The sequence below is a fragment of the Pleurodeles waltl genome, chromosome 7 (assembly GCF_031143425.1).
Source record: "Pleurodeles waltl isolate 20211129_DDA chromosome 7, aPleWal1.hap1.20221129, whole genome shotgun sequence".
NCBI classification, from domain to species: domain Eukaryota; kingdom Metazoa; phylum Chordata; class Amphibia; order Caudata; family Salamandridae; genus Pleurodeles; species Pleurodeles waltl.
In genome coordinates this window covers 1,236,072,477-1,236,089,172 of record NC_090446.1, presented here as the reverse complement: position 1 = coordinate 1,236,089,172, position 16,696 = coordinate 1,236,072,477, and the positions used below count along the sequence as shown (strand labels likewise).

Below are 16,696 nucleotides of genomic sequence, written 5' to 3'. Positions count from 1 at the left end.
TTAGTTCACTGCTAATGTGTGTTGCGACGGCAACAATAACATGCAAAAAGGGAAGGGTCAAGTGTTAAAATATTGCCTGAAAACTCATATTTCCCCATTGTTGTAGAATATCTAATTAGGGCTTTTTTTCTAACCTCCTCACTGTTGCAGAGGGATCCAGGAGATGCTAGATGTCGAATGGATTGGCTTCCCTCTGCTTCAATGGGGGTGAAAACAGGAGTGAGGCAAGATAAGTAACTTCCATCGCAAAGAATAGCATGGCTAGGAATTACCTCTGTGCATTGTGGCATTCTATTTTCTATCGCAACAATGGGCTATTCTAGCGGTCTGATGAGCTCATTCATCACTAGAGTCAGACTATCTAGTGCCGTAATGGGACATCAAGGCACAGAGACACCTTACACCCACATGCTGATATAGTGTTCCTCACAGTAATAGGACATTCTGGTCTAATAAAAGGCTATTTTAGGTACAAAGACATTCACGATGAAAACTGGATAAATTTATCAGTGACTGGATTTAAAATATTCAATGGAGGAGAAGTTTCAATATAGTATTGGGAATTGACCAACTGATGCTCTAAGAGGAACAGAGCAAAAATCAGGAGTTGGGGTGCTAGAATGAGGCTTTCTTGGTGTTCATTTTACCTTTATTGCCTCTATTACTATGGTAGAAACCTGTGTTGGCCAAAAAACACAAAAAATTAAGAGCCATCTTTGAAGAAGCCATTGCATACTGATCTGCCATAGAGAATGCATAGAATGACTGGTGTTTCACCATTCACCCCACCGCGCCATCTCCTATACACATTTTTCTTCAGGTCCAGACAAGGGATTATGTGCCTCCAATGACAAATATGAAATCTTTCGACTCTGCGACTCAAGATGTACGACCATCAAGTCGCTGCTGTTGTTATTGTGTGAAGCGCTCTCTTCACTCTACGTGCTAAGAAAATAATAAATGTGTTTAAACAAAGGGATGAATTGCCGATTTCCCTCCATTATGCATGTGCAGAGTGCATCTCCCGAACTGCTTCCATGCGTTTGGTCTGTGAAGAGCATTTCAATTCACTAAGCAGATTTGATGCACTGCAATTTGTGTTTTTTTCATTACTACACTATTAATGGAGAAAATCGGGCTTTATGAACATTTTCGGCATAAAGCTTGTCATTTCACCCCACCATCACCTAAACAGAGATATGTCAATTGTGAAAGAGAGAGCTAAACATGGATTGAAGTGACTAGTGAAGTACGGGAGAAAAGGCACAATTGAGTTACATTTTCTTTAAAAAGCATGGTAACTGTATTTTTGAAAATTGGACAAGTGAAAATATCAGAAACAATACCGACTGAAGACTTTTATAGACAACAGGCTTGTGGACTGTAGCCTGTCACTGAACTTTAGACACAACACCATCAGCGACATATCTCACGAATGCACTACCATTTACAATACAGAAATACATAGCAAAAGCGGTTCCACTGAGCAATTAGTCCATAGAGACAGGTACATGTGCATGTAAACTGCAAACAAGACAGGGCATTATTAGAGAACACAGACCGTTAAACACCGTGCATACATAGCTCAACAGCACACTTAAAAACATAACATCAAAATGTTACCCCATGCTGCAAGAGGTGGTGCTTGCCCAGTCACAGGGCACAATCATGGGCTAAAGAGAGGCTTTTCGTGGAGAAATCGCTGTAAAACGTGGTCAGACCAGCAATCACGGTGATACAAAGGACAGTGTTGTACCTTATTTTGGAATCCAACAGGTGACGTTTTCACAGGAACATCGTTAAGGTATCAAGTTGCATGAAACATTCCAAACACAGTCTACCTTTGCACAGGCCGTTGTGAAACAAATCCGAGACCACGGTGGAGTTAGCACCCGCATCTGGAGTGCAACTTATATCATACTACACTTTTTCCACACACACTTCACCAGGTATAACCTGGTGGAATTTTGTGCTGGGAAAACCACAGTATTCCACGTTTCACAGCTTGAAGTCGTGGAAGTATGAGGTACTATCAATTCATACTCAAGTTTGAGGTGCGAAATTCAGTATGTGGAGGTAATACCACAACTAGTAAATACCACACCTTCTGGTAACAGTTCTTACCAGATGGTGCATTACCTGCCCAATTATTGGGGAACTTGTAACTTTCGACTTTGGTTGATAGGTTTTTGTAACATAAAAGATTGTGGTTGCTTTAGCACAGCGTCCCCATTTCATGTAAGATGTGTGCTGAGTTATGTTGGTGGTATTCCTGAAAACTGAAGCTAACCTCACAATAATCACCAATTCCCTGCTCATTCATGCTACACTACTTGGCCGGAATCCCAAATGATTTTAAACCAGTGCAGGTATAACACACAAGTATCTTTAAGTGGGACACCCAGAGTCACGGATTTGAGATTTTCGTTGGAGATCCATTTACTCTGATGTAAAAGTATGCTGACGTGGTGGACTTTTTGCATCAGTAACTCTTAGTTAAGTGCAAAAAACACTGATAGAATGGTATTGACCAATGGTATGGGGTTCTTAAATCTAGAGCAGGTAGTCGTGCACTACATAAACACTCCTAAGTATACCCCAACACATTGCTGGTGCTCATATGTTTAGAGAGCAGATGTGCTCAAACCCACATATAAGCTCTATGGGGGAAAAAAAAACGTTCACATCGGGAAAATACAAATTCCCTGTGGTTAAAAGGGAGTATATTAATAAAACAAAATTAAACGAATGCATTTAGTGAATTTTCTTCCAGGTCTCAAGGAGACCCTGTCGGAGTACAAAACTGTTCCTCTGTTTTTGGCAGTTACTCTAACAGATGTTGCACATTTGGATTCTGTGAACACCTTTGAACTTGCCAATAAAAGACTGAGTAGATATATTTTTTCCTGAGAAGGAAATGCCTGAGAGACCATGCCGTTAAAAAAAAAATAACTGCTATTCCCAGCCTCTCTTCCTTACCTCTCTTGTCTTGACTTGCTTATCTGACCTAACTGATGCCTTCTCAAAACCAGAACAATTAATACTATCTCTGAAATCATTCAGAGTTATGCCTTAACATGTCAGTGCAGTAACACCCCAGTGCTAGAGCTATTTTCACTGGCTATCAAATGTATTGTTCCATCTGATTAGCACCTTGGTTTTATCAACGCAATTAAGTCTAGCATTGGCTGCCACCCATTTGGCTTTGTCCATGCTTGCTTTGTCATGTTTTATGTAAAACAGTAGGGTTGGGGTATCTGCCAAGCCTTTGCTAATACAAGAAATGGCTGAAGGCAAAAATATATTTTTTTAACCTAAAAAAAACCACTTCTTTGCCATAGAAATTGCTCCGCTAAAGGAACCATTTTGCATGTGGTAGTTTTCCCTGTGAAAGTGCAAAATGCTTCCAATCATAGAAAAACTAGCCAATGGCTTGATGGTGCTAACTCTTTACCTTATTCTATAGTCCTCGAAAGAAAAATTTGAATGGCACCATAACAGGCCAACGAAAGAATAGGACTTGCTTAAAGCCCCTAAACGTAAGTATATTATAAATATAATTTTAGTAAAATCAAAAGGTATTGTCTAATGTCAGATGTAAAAATAGGCATTAATGTGAACATTTTTCTGGCTATTATTGAAGTGTTAAATTTAAAGTGAGCATAATTTACTATTAGCTGCTATAAAGCTCGTGTCGACATGGGCACAATTACAATTATCACTCATTTTAACACTGACACCTGGGTTAAAGTGGCCTCTTGACACCATCCTCATGCCAACAGTGAATAGCACCAGTTTTAGCTCCTGCATCACACAGGGCGAACACCTCACTCTATGATTTTACCTGCACTATTTCCATTCCTGGGTTTTTCACCTCCAAATATTTGCTAACAGGCGTGTCAGTTAAATTAGAGGAATTCGTGCAAAAACAGCACTGCGTTTCCCATAATGCATTAGGTTTTCATGCAAAAGCCAAGGACTGGACCAAAATGCCCCTAACGACTTGGAGTGAGATGGACACCCTGTTGGACACACATAGCACTCTGACAGGACACATTTTCAACCAAAACGGCCCTAAAATCCCAACAAAAACTGTACGTATTTATTTACAAATGAGAACCTAAATGTTATTTTTTTTTTCCCACCAGGGAGGAGCTGGGCGATTTATCACCTATAAAAACAATTAGGGCTTCATGGACCAGTACATTCCGGACCTTCTGATGTCAGCCTTCTCGTCTCAGGTCCAGCTGATGAAGACATATAGCGACAGGAGATGCACAGCACGGATAGAGAGAGCACAGAAGCGAGACGCTCAGCCACTGGAACACTTAATACAACAGGTCAACTTCCGGAGCCTACCTAGCACGTTAGCATGCGGAGATTTGTCCATGCTCACCGGCACGTCTGAGGACCGCCGAGCCACTGAAAGAGAGAAATTAACCCCAGGGTTGATATTACAAAGTAACATTATTGCGTTGAACGGATGGTTGGAATACATACATAACATGATTTCCTGTTAAAACTGGCGCTCTGGGCTTTCCAGGCGTGATTCCCAGCTGGGCAGTATCATCCTTGCATCTTTCTCAGAGATATGGCACGAGGACAAATATAATTGGAGAGTTCACGAGAACAAATAAAATAAAATGAGCTTTTCAAATGCCTAGTGGCTTTCATGTCTCCAGACAGAACTAACACAGTAAGGAATACATCCTTTTTTAATGTGGGTGTAATAATGAACATACCTATCAGGCAGCAAATCAGGGAACATCACACCACTGGTCATATTTTATGTGGACAAAATAATACTAGCAAAACTCCTATCTAATCACCAGCGCCAAGATAAACCTGGTTTGGGGACAAACACGAAGTTACACCAGAATTGTGATTTCTATGAGAGCAGATTTACTGAACTCCTGAGTTGCTTCCTATACAAATTTCACAAGGATACACCTGGCAAAATTGTCATGAAAAGAAGCTGCAAGCAGACAAAGCATGATGTTATCCAGGGCAGTTTTACAGATGGTTGCAATGCCCCACTCTGCGCCACGACGCATCCTGAAATGTGCGTTCTAAGGTCAGAGGTGAAGGGTGCACCGTAGTACAACAAATGATCTGTTCCTAGTGCAGACATAAACCCGTATCTCCACTAAGAACAACATATTAGTGAAAGGCAAGCTTATTATCTGAAGCCACTGTAACTCTAAAAACAGCTACCCGATCTCTTTTTAAAAAGGAGCAGAGATCTCCCCGTAGGCAGATGCAGTGCCTTTCTGCTCCTGCCTGCAGTGCTATGGCTGGGTGGTCCCTGCGATCCCTTTACCTTTTCCTGTGGCATCATCTGGGAGTGCACAGACTGTGCACCACATTTATGTGGCACACAGCCAGGCCGCCTGGCCACCTTTTTGACTGTGCTCATCTGTAAGACGGAATGGATGCAAACAAGGGTGCGCCTTCCATGAGACTGAACTGGCTCACATTTAGTACTGGCACAATCTGTATTACAGAAAGGCTAGCACAGGATTCTGTGACTCCTTTTGTAATATCAAAGTGCACCAGAGACACAAAAAGCCAAGTGAGGATTTTTTATAATATGGCACCCAGTCTGGAAGCTTGAAAACTACACTATGCCTCATTAAAACCCCACAACTCAGGCTCCACAGTTTATACTTAAGTTTGGAGATTCCACGCACTGCTATATTGGTGTTTCCACATGTCGTATTAATAACCAAAATACATTGGCACTTCTGATACGCTAAGTACTTCTGTTCTTGCTGAGTTTGCATGTTAATTTAGATTCAGCATAGATGAGCAGAGAGTTCATAAATCTGGTGACTGTGGTGCTGAAAAAGCCTGAATTGTTTTCACATTTGAGCTAAAATCACATTTTAGCATCCACAAAAACTTGCTCTTTAGCTAAAAAACAGAAACAAATGAAACTGCTTGACTGACAAAACTTGACTCACAATACAAAATACATTTTTTTTGCTCGATTATTTAGTAGCATTCAACAGAGGGTGTGTTCACCACGTGATCTCCCCCGATTCTGTAAAGGCTCATAATATGCAGAGGTGTGATCTGTTTTTTTAGGTATATCCCAGTGCCTGTGGGAAGTAAGCATAATTGAGTCACACGTCTGCTGTACTTTGTGCAACATGGCGGCTAAAAGAATGTTTAATTAGAGTTATTTTGCCATTCATGGAGAAAAAGATTTGTTTGTGAATATTGTCATAGCTAACTAACTTGTTTGTTAGTTATGGCAATACAAATTCTTATCCAGAGCAGTGTTATAAACAACGTGTTAAAAGGAGAAAGCACTGGTGCTTAACACAGTGATGAGATCTGAATTCCATTAGATTCCAGTGGAATTCTTGAAACCAAATGGCATGAATTTTATGCATGCTGGTGACCAGTGGTAATAGTGTATCTGGGGTACGAGAGGGAAGTAGTTTAAAAGGAACTGCTATGGTGCAGTAGTAAGCAGAGCATTATCCACAGGACTAGAAATGTATCTTCTATTACAGGCTTTGTAAGTGATGACCAAAAAATCACCAAACACAGTGTTGGATTTCGGTTTCTGGCTGACGGAGGTATACACCCTGTCCAAGCAGGAGCGACAACCCTAGCCAGAGCAAGTCAGATGCACACCATAAATGAACCTGTGCTCACCGTCTGGTAGTTTAGCACAGAGCAGTCTGGCTTAACTTAAGAGGTAATGCATAAAATATTTGTGCAACGGTTTAAAAAGTAACACAGTGACAACACCACGCAAAAAGACACCACACGTGATTAGAAAATTAGTGCTTAATTTTATTACTAAAGCAAGCCCAAAATGATACAAATCCAATAAGTAGAAGTCAAGATATAAATTTTTAAAGAATAAAAGCTGTATTGCTTAGAAGCATAAAGCGCCAATCGGGGTTATCTGGTAGCGCTAAACCAGGTCAAAACTGAAGTCAGGTGGACAGCGACACTGCACAGGTTGAATACAGAGACAAGCCTTGGCATGCTGAAAACAGTACTGTGGTTCGGCGATGCATTGAAGTCGAGAGCAAGATGCAAGGAGTAAAGTGGGCGATGTGTTGGCGTCAATCCTGCAGATGTAAACGATGGGTCAACTCCGGGGTGCGCAAAGTCAGGGATACTTTGGAAATGGAGGTGCTGCATCATGCAGTCGGCAATACAATTCTTATGATCCTCACAGCAGCAGAAATGGCACCAGCATCAAGGCAGATGCAGTATCCTTGATCCTCACAGTAGCGGCAATGCGCCTGCATTGATGGTGATGTGCTTGTTCCGATCAATGCAACAATGTTAATCCACAGGTTCTGGTAGTTGCACGACTTTATACCCACTTCCAAGGGGTCAGGACTGGATTTGGCACCACTTGGCAGGGCATGGCTTGAAGCAGACAAAATCCAGGTACTGTTGCAGGATAAAGAGAAGTCTTTGATGTCCCTGAGATTTCAGAAGAACAGAAAGCAAGCCAGCAAGCCCTTGTAGTCATTTTAGTTCTCGGTTTTAGATATTCAGGTCCAGCCCTTCTCTCCACCAGGCAAGGAGGGCAGAAGGTGAGCCCAGAAGAGCAGGTGTCCAGCCGAGTCGAGCAGAGTAACAGTCCTTACAGCAGTCCTTCTTCCTGGCAGAGCAGCCACAGATCTAGAAGTGTACTGAGTTAGTGGTGTCTGAGGTTCAGTTGTTATACCCAGTGGTGTCTTTGAAGCAGCAGAGACTTCAAAGAGAGGCCTTTGTAGTGCATAAAGTCCCTGCCATTTCTTTCCTGGCTCTAGACTCCTTGCAGGGGGTTACGCAGCCCTTTGTGTGGGATCAGGACATAGCCCATTCAGGTGTATGAGTCAGCACCTCCCTTGCATCCTGCCCAGGATGGCCCATCAGGCTGTGGGTGGCACATCAGTCACATCTAACCTCCCTTTCTGTGTGGCTGTCTGGAGGGAATGCATGAGTGCACAAGGGTCCACATGTCACCCAATCAGACATGTATTCAGAGACAGGAAGAAGGCGCCAGATGGTTAAAATAAGAAAATGCCAACTTTCTAAAAGTGCCTTTTTCAGAATTACAATTTAAAATTTGACCACCATAATTTGTGATTTTAAATTGTGATTCTAGAGACACCAAACTTGGGAGCCCCATCTCTTCCCAATCGGAGATTACCCATGTATAATGTAGAAAGGCAATCCCAATGATAACCTATGGGAGAAATGGGCCTTGCAATAGTGAAAAACAAATTTAAGAGTTTTGTTACTACTAGGGCATATGAAACGTCAATGTGCGTGTCCTACCTTTTAAATACACTGCACCCTGCCCTTGAGCTGTCTGGAGCCTACCTTAGGAGTAACATATGTATTAAAAAGGAAGGTTTGAGCCTGGCAAGAGGGGTTAACTTGCCAGGACGAAATGGTAGTTTAAAACTGCACACAGAGGCTCTGCAATGGCAGGCCTGAGACATGTTTGAAGGGCTACAGAAGCAGGTGGTATAATCATTGCTGCAGGCATACTAGTAGCACAAAATTTACAGGCCCGGAGTACAAGTAGTGCACTTTACTAGGGACCTATAAGCAAATTAAATATGTCAATTATGAATAAGTCAATTTTAACATGTTTTAAGCAGAGAGTGCATGCACTTTAGCATTGATTAGCAGTGGTAAAGTGCCCAGAGTCCTAAAGCCAGCAAAAACGAGGTCAGCAAAACAGGAGGTCTGAAGTTAAAAAGGTTTGGGAAACCACACAAAGGATGTGAGGTCTAACATTCAGGAACAAAATGTCCTTTCTTTCCCAATTAAAACAACCACATATTGAACAATAGACATAGCAGCTTGCTTCTCAATGACTGACTCCCACATATTTGATAACAGGACCCTCTACTCTTTTCCACAGTTTTCACACACTTACCCCAACTAACACACACTTGTTACCAGCATGGAATCCATCTCATCGGTGACACTCGCCTACCCAATCTAATTCTCACAGCTTTAGGCCACCATCACTCAGCAGCATGACTCCTTGTTCCAGGATGTGGTGAAAAAACATTGGCCAAAAATGGAGGTAGGACTCCTTTCTTGAATCCCCGTGGTATACTAGATATGACCAACATAATCACTGTCCTACGGGCACTACCAGACCATATGTGATTGTCAGATAATTTGCAAAACTGGGGTATCTCCTCTCTGCAAGACCAAAAACTGATAGCGATGGCTGTGCTCCACTAATGCAAACAAAAGTCTTTTTTGTATTGGGTATGTCTCCCCTCCGTCAAATATAGTCAGAAGCAGTGGTTTCTTAGCCTGGTAATAGGCACATATGGGCACACCAAAACAAACTGTGCAACTATGGATGGTAGCAAACAGGAATTGCAGAAATATCAAAAAAATAAATCCATGACTAAGGTCTCAAAGCCTAAGTAACAGTGATTATGTCCCTGCTCATGAATACCTCTCAGTTCATTCACAGCCTAGGAATTTCCACTAACTCTAGTAGTCTTTGTGTGTTAAAAAACCTAAAGTTGATGATCAGAAATGCATACAACAAGCTATCATTCAGGACATTAATCCCCACTCTCCTACCTTGTCCCAGCCGCTTTACTAATCAGTTACACAGATGCACAACCTGCATCTACATTAGGGAAGATTTTCACAGCTGGCCAAAATACGGCAACCAAATGTTTTCTGCATTGCTTCTTTAACATCATGCTTTGTAACAAAACAAAAATAAAAATAAATAAGTGCTGCATAGAGACTCATCCCTTAGTCTACTGCTGCAGTATCATTCATGAGCATTTCTTCTGCAAAGCAGAGCTGAGTGCTTGTTTTAAGCACCTGCAGGGTGTACAATGAATTTGTTTAACTCAATATGTCATGTTACTTCTTTATTTTCAGGAGGCAGTACATCTCACGAACAGCAGGGCTTGTCTGTTTCTCTTATGACCTAGGTTGCCTGCAAATAAAGCACTCACTAAGAGAAATATCAGGCTAAATTAATTCACTTTACATGTTGCAGGCACATAAACTAGGCTCTGCCCTAAGCCAGAAAAGCCAATCATGATTTGGCCTGTGATGTTCATCTTTAGTGATCTCATAGATGATGCCAATGGTGATGTGAAGCATGATGTTTTCCATGTCCATTGTCTCAATTCATTTCTTATGCCGACAGAGCACAGTTTTTCCTTCAATTGATTGAGTGGTTCTTGAGTGACAATATAAAACCGCTATATTAAAGCAAAGCCCGGTGCAATATCTCCTAGGTACGTGTAGTGATATGGTAACTCTATATATTTAACTGTGCACACCCACCCAAACCCAGCCTGTTAGATTATTTTTAGTTAAGTAGTTATTTAATAGCACTTGATAGGGTTTTATACACCACATTCCACGATTTCATGATTCATGTCATCTCACTTATTGGAATCCCATTGAGGTCAAAAGGCATGTTCTGCTATGTCTTCTGATGTTCTGGGTGGAGAAAGGTTAGGGAAACAGCCCTGTAGCAATTAACTCTAATCCAGGTATATAGGGATCTTTAGACCTGCCTATGTTGTGGGAAGGTGGGTGTCTACTATCATGCAACAAACTCAAACATGGAAATTAATGTTAACTAAATAATTTAGAAAGTAGCAAAACTAAACTAAAATAAAATAAAATAAACCAACTATAACATTTCATGAAAATGAATTTTGTTTCTTAAGTTGACTTCAGACAAATACGGAAACATGTAAATGTGGCACCCTTAAATAAAACTCTGACTTGGTGCTATACTTACAGCAATGAAAAGTTTTCAGATTCTTCCAAAAGCACATATTGCCTTTTTTAGTTTTTTAATGACCATAAAAGGATATTTTCAATTCTACGTACACTACATGTAATACAGGGTAGAAATTATGGGTATAGAAAGGTAAATGTGTGAAGTAACAAACAAAATTTGCACAAGAGATTTGTCTAAGAGAAGAAGACACATCACAGTGCGTAAAAAGTTCTAGAGGCAGAGCCTGGCTCCAGAGAACTGCCAGAAAGAGATCCCATCATCATGAAATCATCAGGTTGCAGAATGTCCTTTCTTCTGAACTCTTTGAGACCACCAGTGATACTTACTACCAAGAAAAAAATGTTGGCTGAAAGCAAGCACCCTGTAAGCTATGCAGGAATGTTTCAAGGCTATCCAAAAGTGAAGAGGTAACCAGTGTGTGGGTGGGTGTTTATATTAGCCCCTTGCATCCTTGTATGTCTGAGAATGGTGTGATCTGAAGCCATGGTGAACTACGATGGACCTATGGAGAGTTAGTAAAGATCTTGGATGAGCAGGGTGTGCTCCTGCTGGGGTTTTATGTGACCTGATTTCACGATAGAAGTGTAACTCCTTTATCAAATAAGGAGCCATCAGAAAACATTCAGTCTCCAGATTGTTCAATCAATCAATCACAGATTTGTAAAGCACGGCTTATCACCCATGGGGTCCCAAGGCGGTGAATGTAGGCATGCTGTTCAGTCTAAGAGCCAGGTCTTCAGGTCCTTCCTGAATTGATTCAGTGATGCGGTCTGCCTGGGCTTGAGGGAAAGCCATGTCCGGGCTGCAAGGTAGGAGAAGGATCTTCCTCCTGCTGTACTTTTCTGGATCTTGCGGACAGCTGCAAGGGAGAGCTGTGAGGAACAGAGACTTCTATTGGGTACGTAGAAGGTGAGGCAGTGGTTGAGGTTTGTTGGTCCTATTTGAAGGTGTGGATCAGGAGTTTGTATATGATGCGCTTGTTGACTGGGAGCCAGAGTAGGTCTCTGTGGTAGGAGGAGATGCGGCTGTGACAGGGGATGTCAAGGATGAGTCTGGCTGCTGCATTCTGGACTCGTTGTAGTCTAGACTGATGTTTCTTGGTGATGCCGTCATGGAGAGCGTTTCCGTAGTCTAGTGTACTGGTGATGAGTGCATGGGTGACTGTCTTCCTTGTGTCGGGGGGAATCCATTTGAAGATCTTCCCCAGGGAGAGTGTAGAAACTTGATGAGAAGATGGCGTTAACTTGGCAGGTCATCGTTAGAGAGGGGTCCAGGATGGTGCCCAGGTTGTGTGTATGGTCAGTGGGGGCACGCATGGTCAGTGTTCCTATTTTTCATTCTGTGAGAAATCAGGTTATTGGTTGAGGGGGTTTAACCCTACTCAGGCACCGACCACAATTTGTGCTTTGTGCCATTCTGCCAGTGTCCAACTGTCATCTGCCTACTGATGGCTCCCTTGTGGAGAGCTGTGTATTGCTCCTAGACAGTGGGAAAAAGGCCCTGGGAGTGGACATGGAGGTTCCTTCCTTGACAGGATGGTCAGGGTGGGAGTGGGGGTGTGTCCCAGGCCCTTGCTGAGCTTCATAGGATGCCTACTCTGTCACACCTAGCCCTTCCTTTTGACTTTTTTGACAGTGGGAGAGGGGAGCTGCCCAAAAACAGTTTAATGGATGGATGAAGGATTTCCTTTAACCCACAGGCTGACACTGGACGTAAGACGTAGCTCCCCAGAATCAGAAGAAGGATTGCCCTGCTGCCTGAATCTGAAGGAAGCCTGGACCCGTTTAATTGGAATCCAGGACCCCAGAAGTGATTCCAAAAGTCAGTTGTCTGACCTTTTGTTTGAGCTACAGGGATGTACTCACTCTGTCTAATATCTTGATAAGATAGATGGTGATCTTTATGTTACATTATGTACCATTTATAATAATCAAAACGATCAGTATGTTTGAAATAGACAACTGTTTGCTGTCTTATTTGCCTCTTCCTTTTTTATTTATTTGTGAATATATTTATTTTTTGCATTAAATTGTGTTTTTCTTATTGTGCAATACTGTTTCTAATTTGCATGACAGTGATATGATCACACTATGATTGATGATATATGTATTAGAACAATTTGCATTGAAACAGCTGTCTTCTCTGTGAACACACAATTAAAAGCGTTGTGCTCCTTTATATTGTTGTGGTACTGGTCCTGTTTAAAAAGAGTAATGGAGTGGCATTTGCTTGAACGGTGGTTCCAAAAAGTGTGCAGAGGATATGTGTGTGATACAGTGACTTCCCAAGAGGAGATTTGATTTTACTGAGCTACAGGGACACAGTAAGTTTCCAGAGGTCTTGTCCTTGCAACTTGCCATCTGATCAGTTCCAACTGGACATGCCCTGGACCCTGCTGGTGGCCTCTGTTGGAATAAGTCCTATCCCCCAAGTTTGCCCCCAGGTCTTGGACCCTTGGTTGGTGTTAGAGTGTATTCCTTCTGTGAACACTGCTAGACCTGGGACTTTTTACCAACTTTTCTTCTAATGAACCAGTAAGAGACTGAGACTCTCATTGAGCCACTGGTCGGATCCAACTTGCCACTTTGTCCTGCTGAAGGAAATCCAACTTCCAGAAAAGCTTTGAAGTCCGAACATAGAGGGCTTCACTCAGTCCAACACCAAGCAGCATCAGACCATTATCAAGGCCTTCTTGGGCATGCACTCTGGACTTTGGCCACTCTGAGCTTTTGCTGACTTGCTTGATGATGGCACTGGAGCACCGTATTCCAGAACCCCACCGTCAAGCCCAGCTTCAGATTCAGCATGCAGTTTGCTCTCTAAAGGCTCGTTGGTGGCTACTTTTGTTTCCAGAAAACTTTCTAAGTTAGAAGGTACATTTCCACAGGACAAATCTGATCCCTTTATCCGACCAGCAGTGCATCAGCCTCAGCCTCAGCCTTAACTTTTGATTTTGATCCAGTCTAGCACAACAATATACCAGTGTTTGACGCTTACTGTATTTTAGGCACTATTTTTCACTCATAATTTAAAATCTCATATCTCCAATTCTACTTATTGAATTGTCATTTTTGTGTCATTTTATTAAATAAATAATTCTCTATTTTTCAAAAATGGTATGTGATTTTTCTTGTACGTTGTTTTCATTTTATTAGTTTGAGTACTCCATAAAACTTTATTCAGGGCTGAGTACAGGTTATTCAATGATTGCAGTGGCTTACCCTGACAAAGATTGTGATTATTATTTGAAGTGGGCTCTCTTCCCTGAAATAATAGTAAATTTTCTTACAAAAGACCAAGGGTTATGGCTTATTGTTGCCGCGTCTTGTGGTCGTACACTGGCGACTGATGGACTTGGTTATGTTTACTCTTCAACAGCACGTGTCACACATAAGGTTTCCCCTTGTTTAACTTTTCATGAGATCTAGGATGTAATTATTACAATCATGAAGGAACAGAAGCAAAACAAGCGCCTTTCATAACGCATACATTTAAAATCCTAAATATGTTATCATCTCAACGTATAGGACATTACTGGCAATGGTGACTGACCATTGGAAATGCTTAATATCACTGAACATGCAACTTAGTTTTTCCTCAAATCCAATAAAAACCATAGCAGACGATGTTGTAATTCTAAAGGACAAGCGAATGTCATGCATATTTTAGTAAAAATTCCAAGAGAATTAAATCAGTTTGCACCGCAAATGACAGCATCGACCATGTAGTTGGTGTATGTGGATAAGGTTCGAAATATAGACAAAGAACACATAAAACACATTAACTGGTTTACTTTAGGAAATGCCCAATAAAATAGTTGACAAACAGGAAATATCCCAAATAGACAAACAGCCATTTGAAGGTGATCTTGTCAAACTGGGTAAAAATGATCCCATATCCACCTCGAAGTGTGAAATTACATCAATTTGTTCTGTCAATCAGATATAATAAACTTGCAGGTGAGAAACTGTGTTTCTAACAGTGCAGAGGAAAATTAATATACAGCACAGCAGAGGGCAGCTGAAGAGCACCGACCTGCCAGGAATCCCTATTATTGCACCTATTATAGTACCAGGCCAGCAAGAATTAACTCAATTTGTGGCGACTGTCTGTGGTAATTGGCCGGCATTAGAAAGTGACGGCTCTGCCTCTGGATGTCCTGGTTAGTAGTCTGGTCTGATGTCGCTATTTCACAGCAGCGCAGGAGTGTTGATTAACAAAAGTTACCATGACGAAAAGCGCATGAAAGGAGCAGTGGAAAAGGCTAATGTGTTGGTCTTTCGTATTACCGAGTTTGCTATGAGAGTTGTGTTCATGTAGAAATTAGTGCACCGAAGGCTTACTGTTGTAAAGGCCTCTCTTATTCGTGAGATTTCTGTACTCAGCAGCTACTTAGTGACCTGAAGACCACATTTGGGATTTAATCAAAAAGAGCCTTGAATTCTGTATATGAGGGTGTAAATATTCTACCAATTCTATTTAGTGATATGAGAGGTTTGGCTATGATCAGGTTTGTCTCTTCGCTCTCTGGTGCATACTCTATCGAACCACAAATTCCTCACCTTTTACTCACCTTTTCAGCACTACACCTCTTCAGGGCTTATTTATATTCTGTTTGCACCGAATTAGCGTCATTTTTTAAAACTCTAATTCGGTGCAAAATGAACTCCATATTTATACTCTGGCGCTAGACCCGTCTACCACCAAATTTATGGAGTTAAAGTCATTTTTTGGACGTGGAAACCTACCTTGCCTTAATGAGATGCAAGGTAGGCGTTCCATTGCAAAAAATTACTCTATGGCCTTATGCCATATTTATACTCCCAGGAAAAAATGGTGCACGGGAGGGAGGAGGGGTCAAAAAATGGTGCAAAGCTTGCCTTGCCCCATTTCTTAATGCCTGGGTCAGGGCAGGCGTTAGGAGACCTGTGGGCCTATTTCCATGGTGGAACACCATGGAATAAGCCCACAGGAGCCCTCTCCAGGCCCCAGGGACACCCCGACCCATACCAGAGGGACAGCAGAGGATGGGGGACCCCATCCCAGGTAAGTACAGGCATGTATTGTTTTTTTTTTTAGTGCCATAGGGGGCCCTGAAATGGGCCCCCATACATGGCACAGGGTGCAATAGCCATGCCCAGGGGACCCTGGTCCCCTATGCTGGCCATTGGGGCGGTGGGCATGACTCCTGTCTTTTATAAGACAGGAGTCATGTGGTCTGGAAGGTTTTGCGTCAGAAAATGACTCTAGTCAGGTTAGAGTCATTTTTTTTACTCTAACCAGCCTAACGTCATTTTTTGGTGCAAATCCCCCCTTCTCCCATACGCCCTGCCCCACCCAACTAATGGTATTTTTTTTTACACTAACCTACCCTTTGCACCAGCTTCCACCATTCCATAAATATGGTGCCCGGCTGGTGGAAATAAATGGTGCAAGCCGGTGCTAAACATTTTGGTGCAAAACTGTGTTAGTGCAGTTTTGCACCAAAAAGTATAAATCAGGGCCTTAGTTTGTAGGTGTAGTTTTGCTGCTTCTTGCTGGTTTCGAACCACCTGGAAAGGTAAAGGAACTGAGCTGCTTACAAGCACCACTATGCGTGCTGACATTTTTGAAATTTTTTAACTTTTCCCTTTCCAAATCCTCAGACAAGGAGTGTAAAACAATTGTTGGTGATAGTGTGCTGATTGCTATCTCGGTTTTTAGAATTTAGAGAGACTATTTCACAGAAGGGGTAGGTGAAGGGAAATGAGGAATCTGCTGTTCGATCATGTATCCACTAGAAAGAGCATTATTAAAGGCATGTAACTTGTTCTTCTGATGGATACTTCTAACTACATATTCCTCACTATTAAAATAAATACCAAAGCAGCAATGTGGAGCGTCTGTGGAGTGGACTAAAATTAAAATGTCCTACAGAACCAA

At 41.9% G+C, this 16,696-nt stretch overlaps 1 protein-coding gene across 3 annotated transcripts in view; it reads right to left on the bottom strand.

Annotated features, from left to right (window-relative positions):
* The window catches only part of SHISA6 (shisa family member 6), a 1,352,839-nt gene that overhangs the window by 958,475 nt on the left and 377,668 nt on the right, over positions 1-16,696 (bottom strand). For all 3 annotated transcript variants that reach the window (XM_069200366.1, XM_069200365.1, XM_069200367.1), the window contains exon 4: positions 4,360-4,422. In XM_069200366.1, coding sequence (XP_069056467.1) covers positions 4,360-4,422 — 63 coding nt within the window. The remainder of the gene's footprint in view (positions 1-4,359; positions 4,423-16,696) is intronic.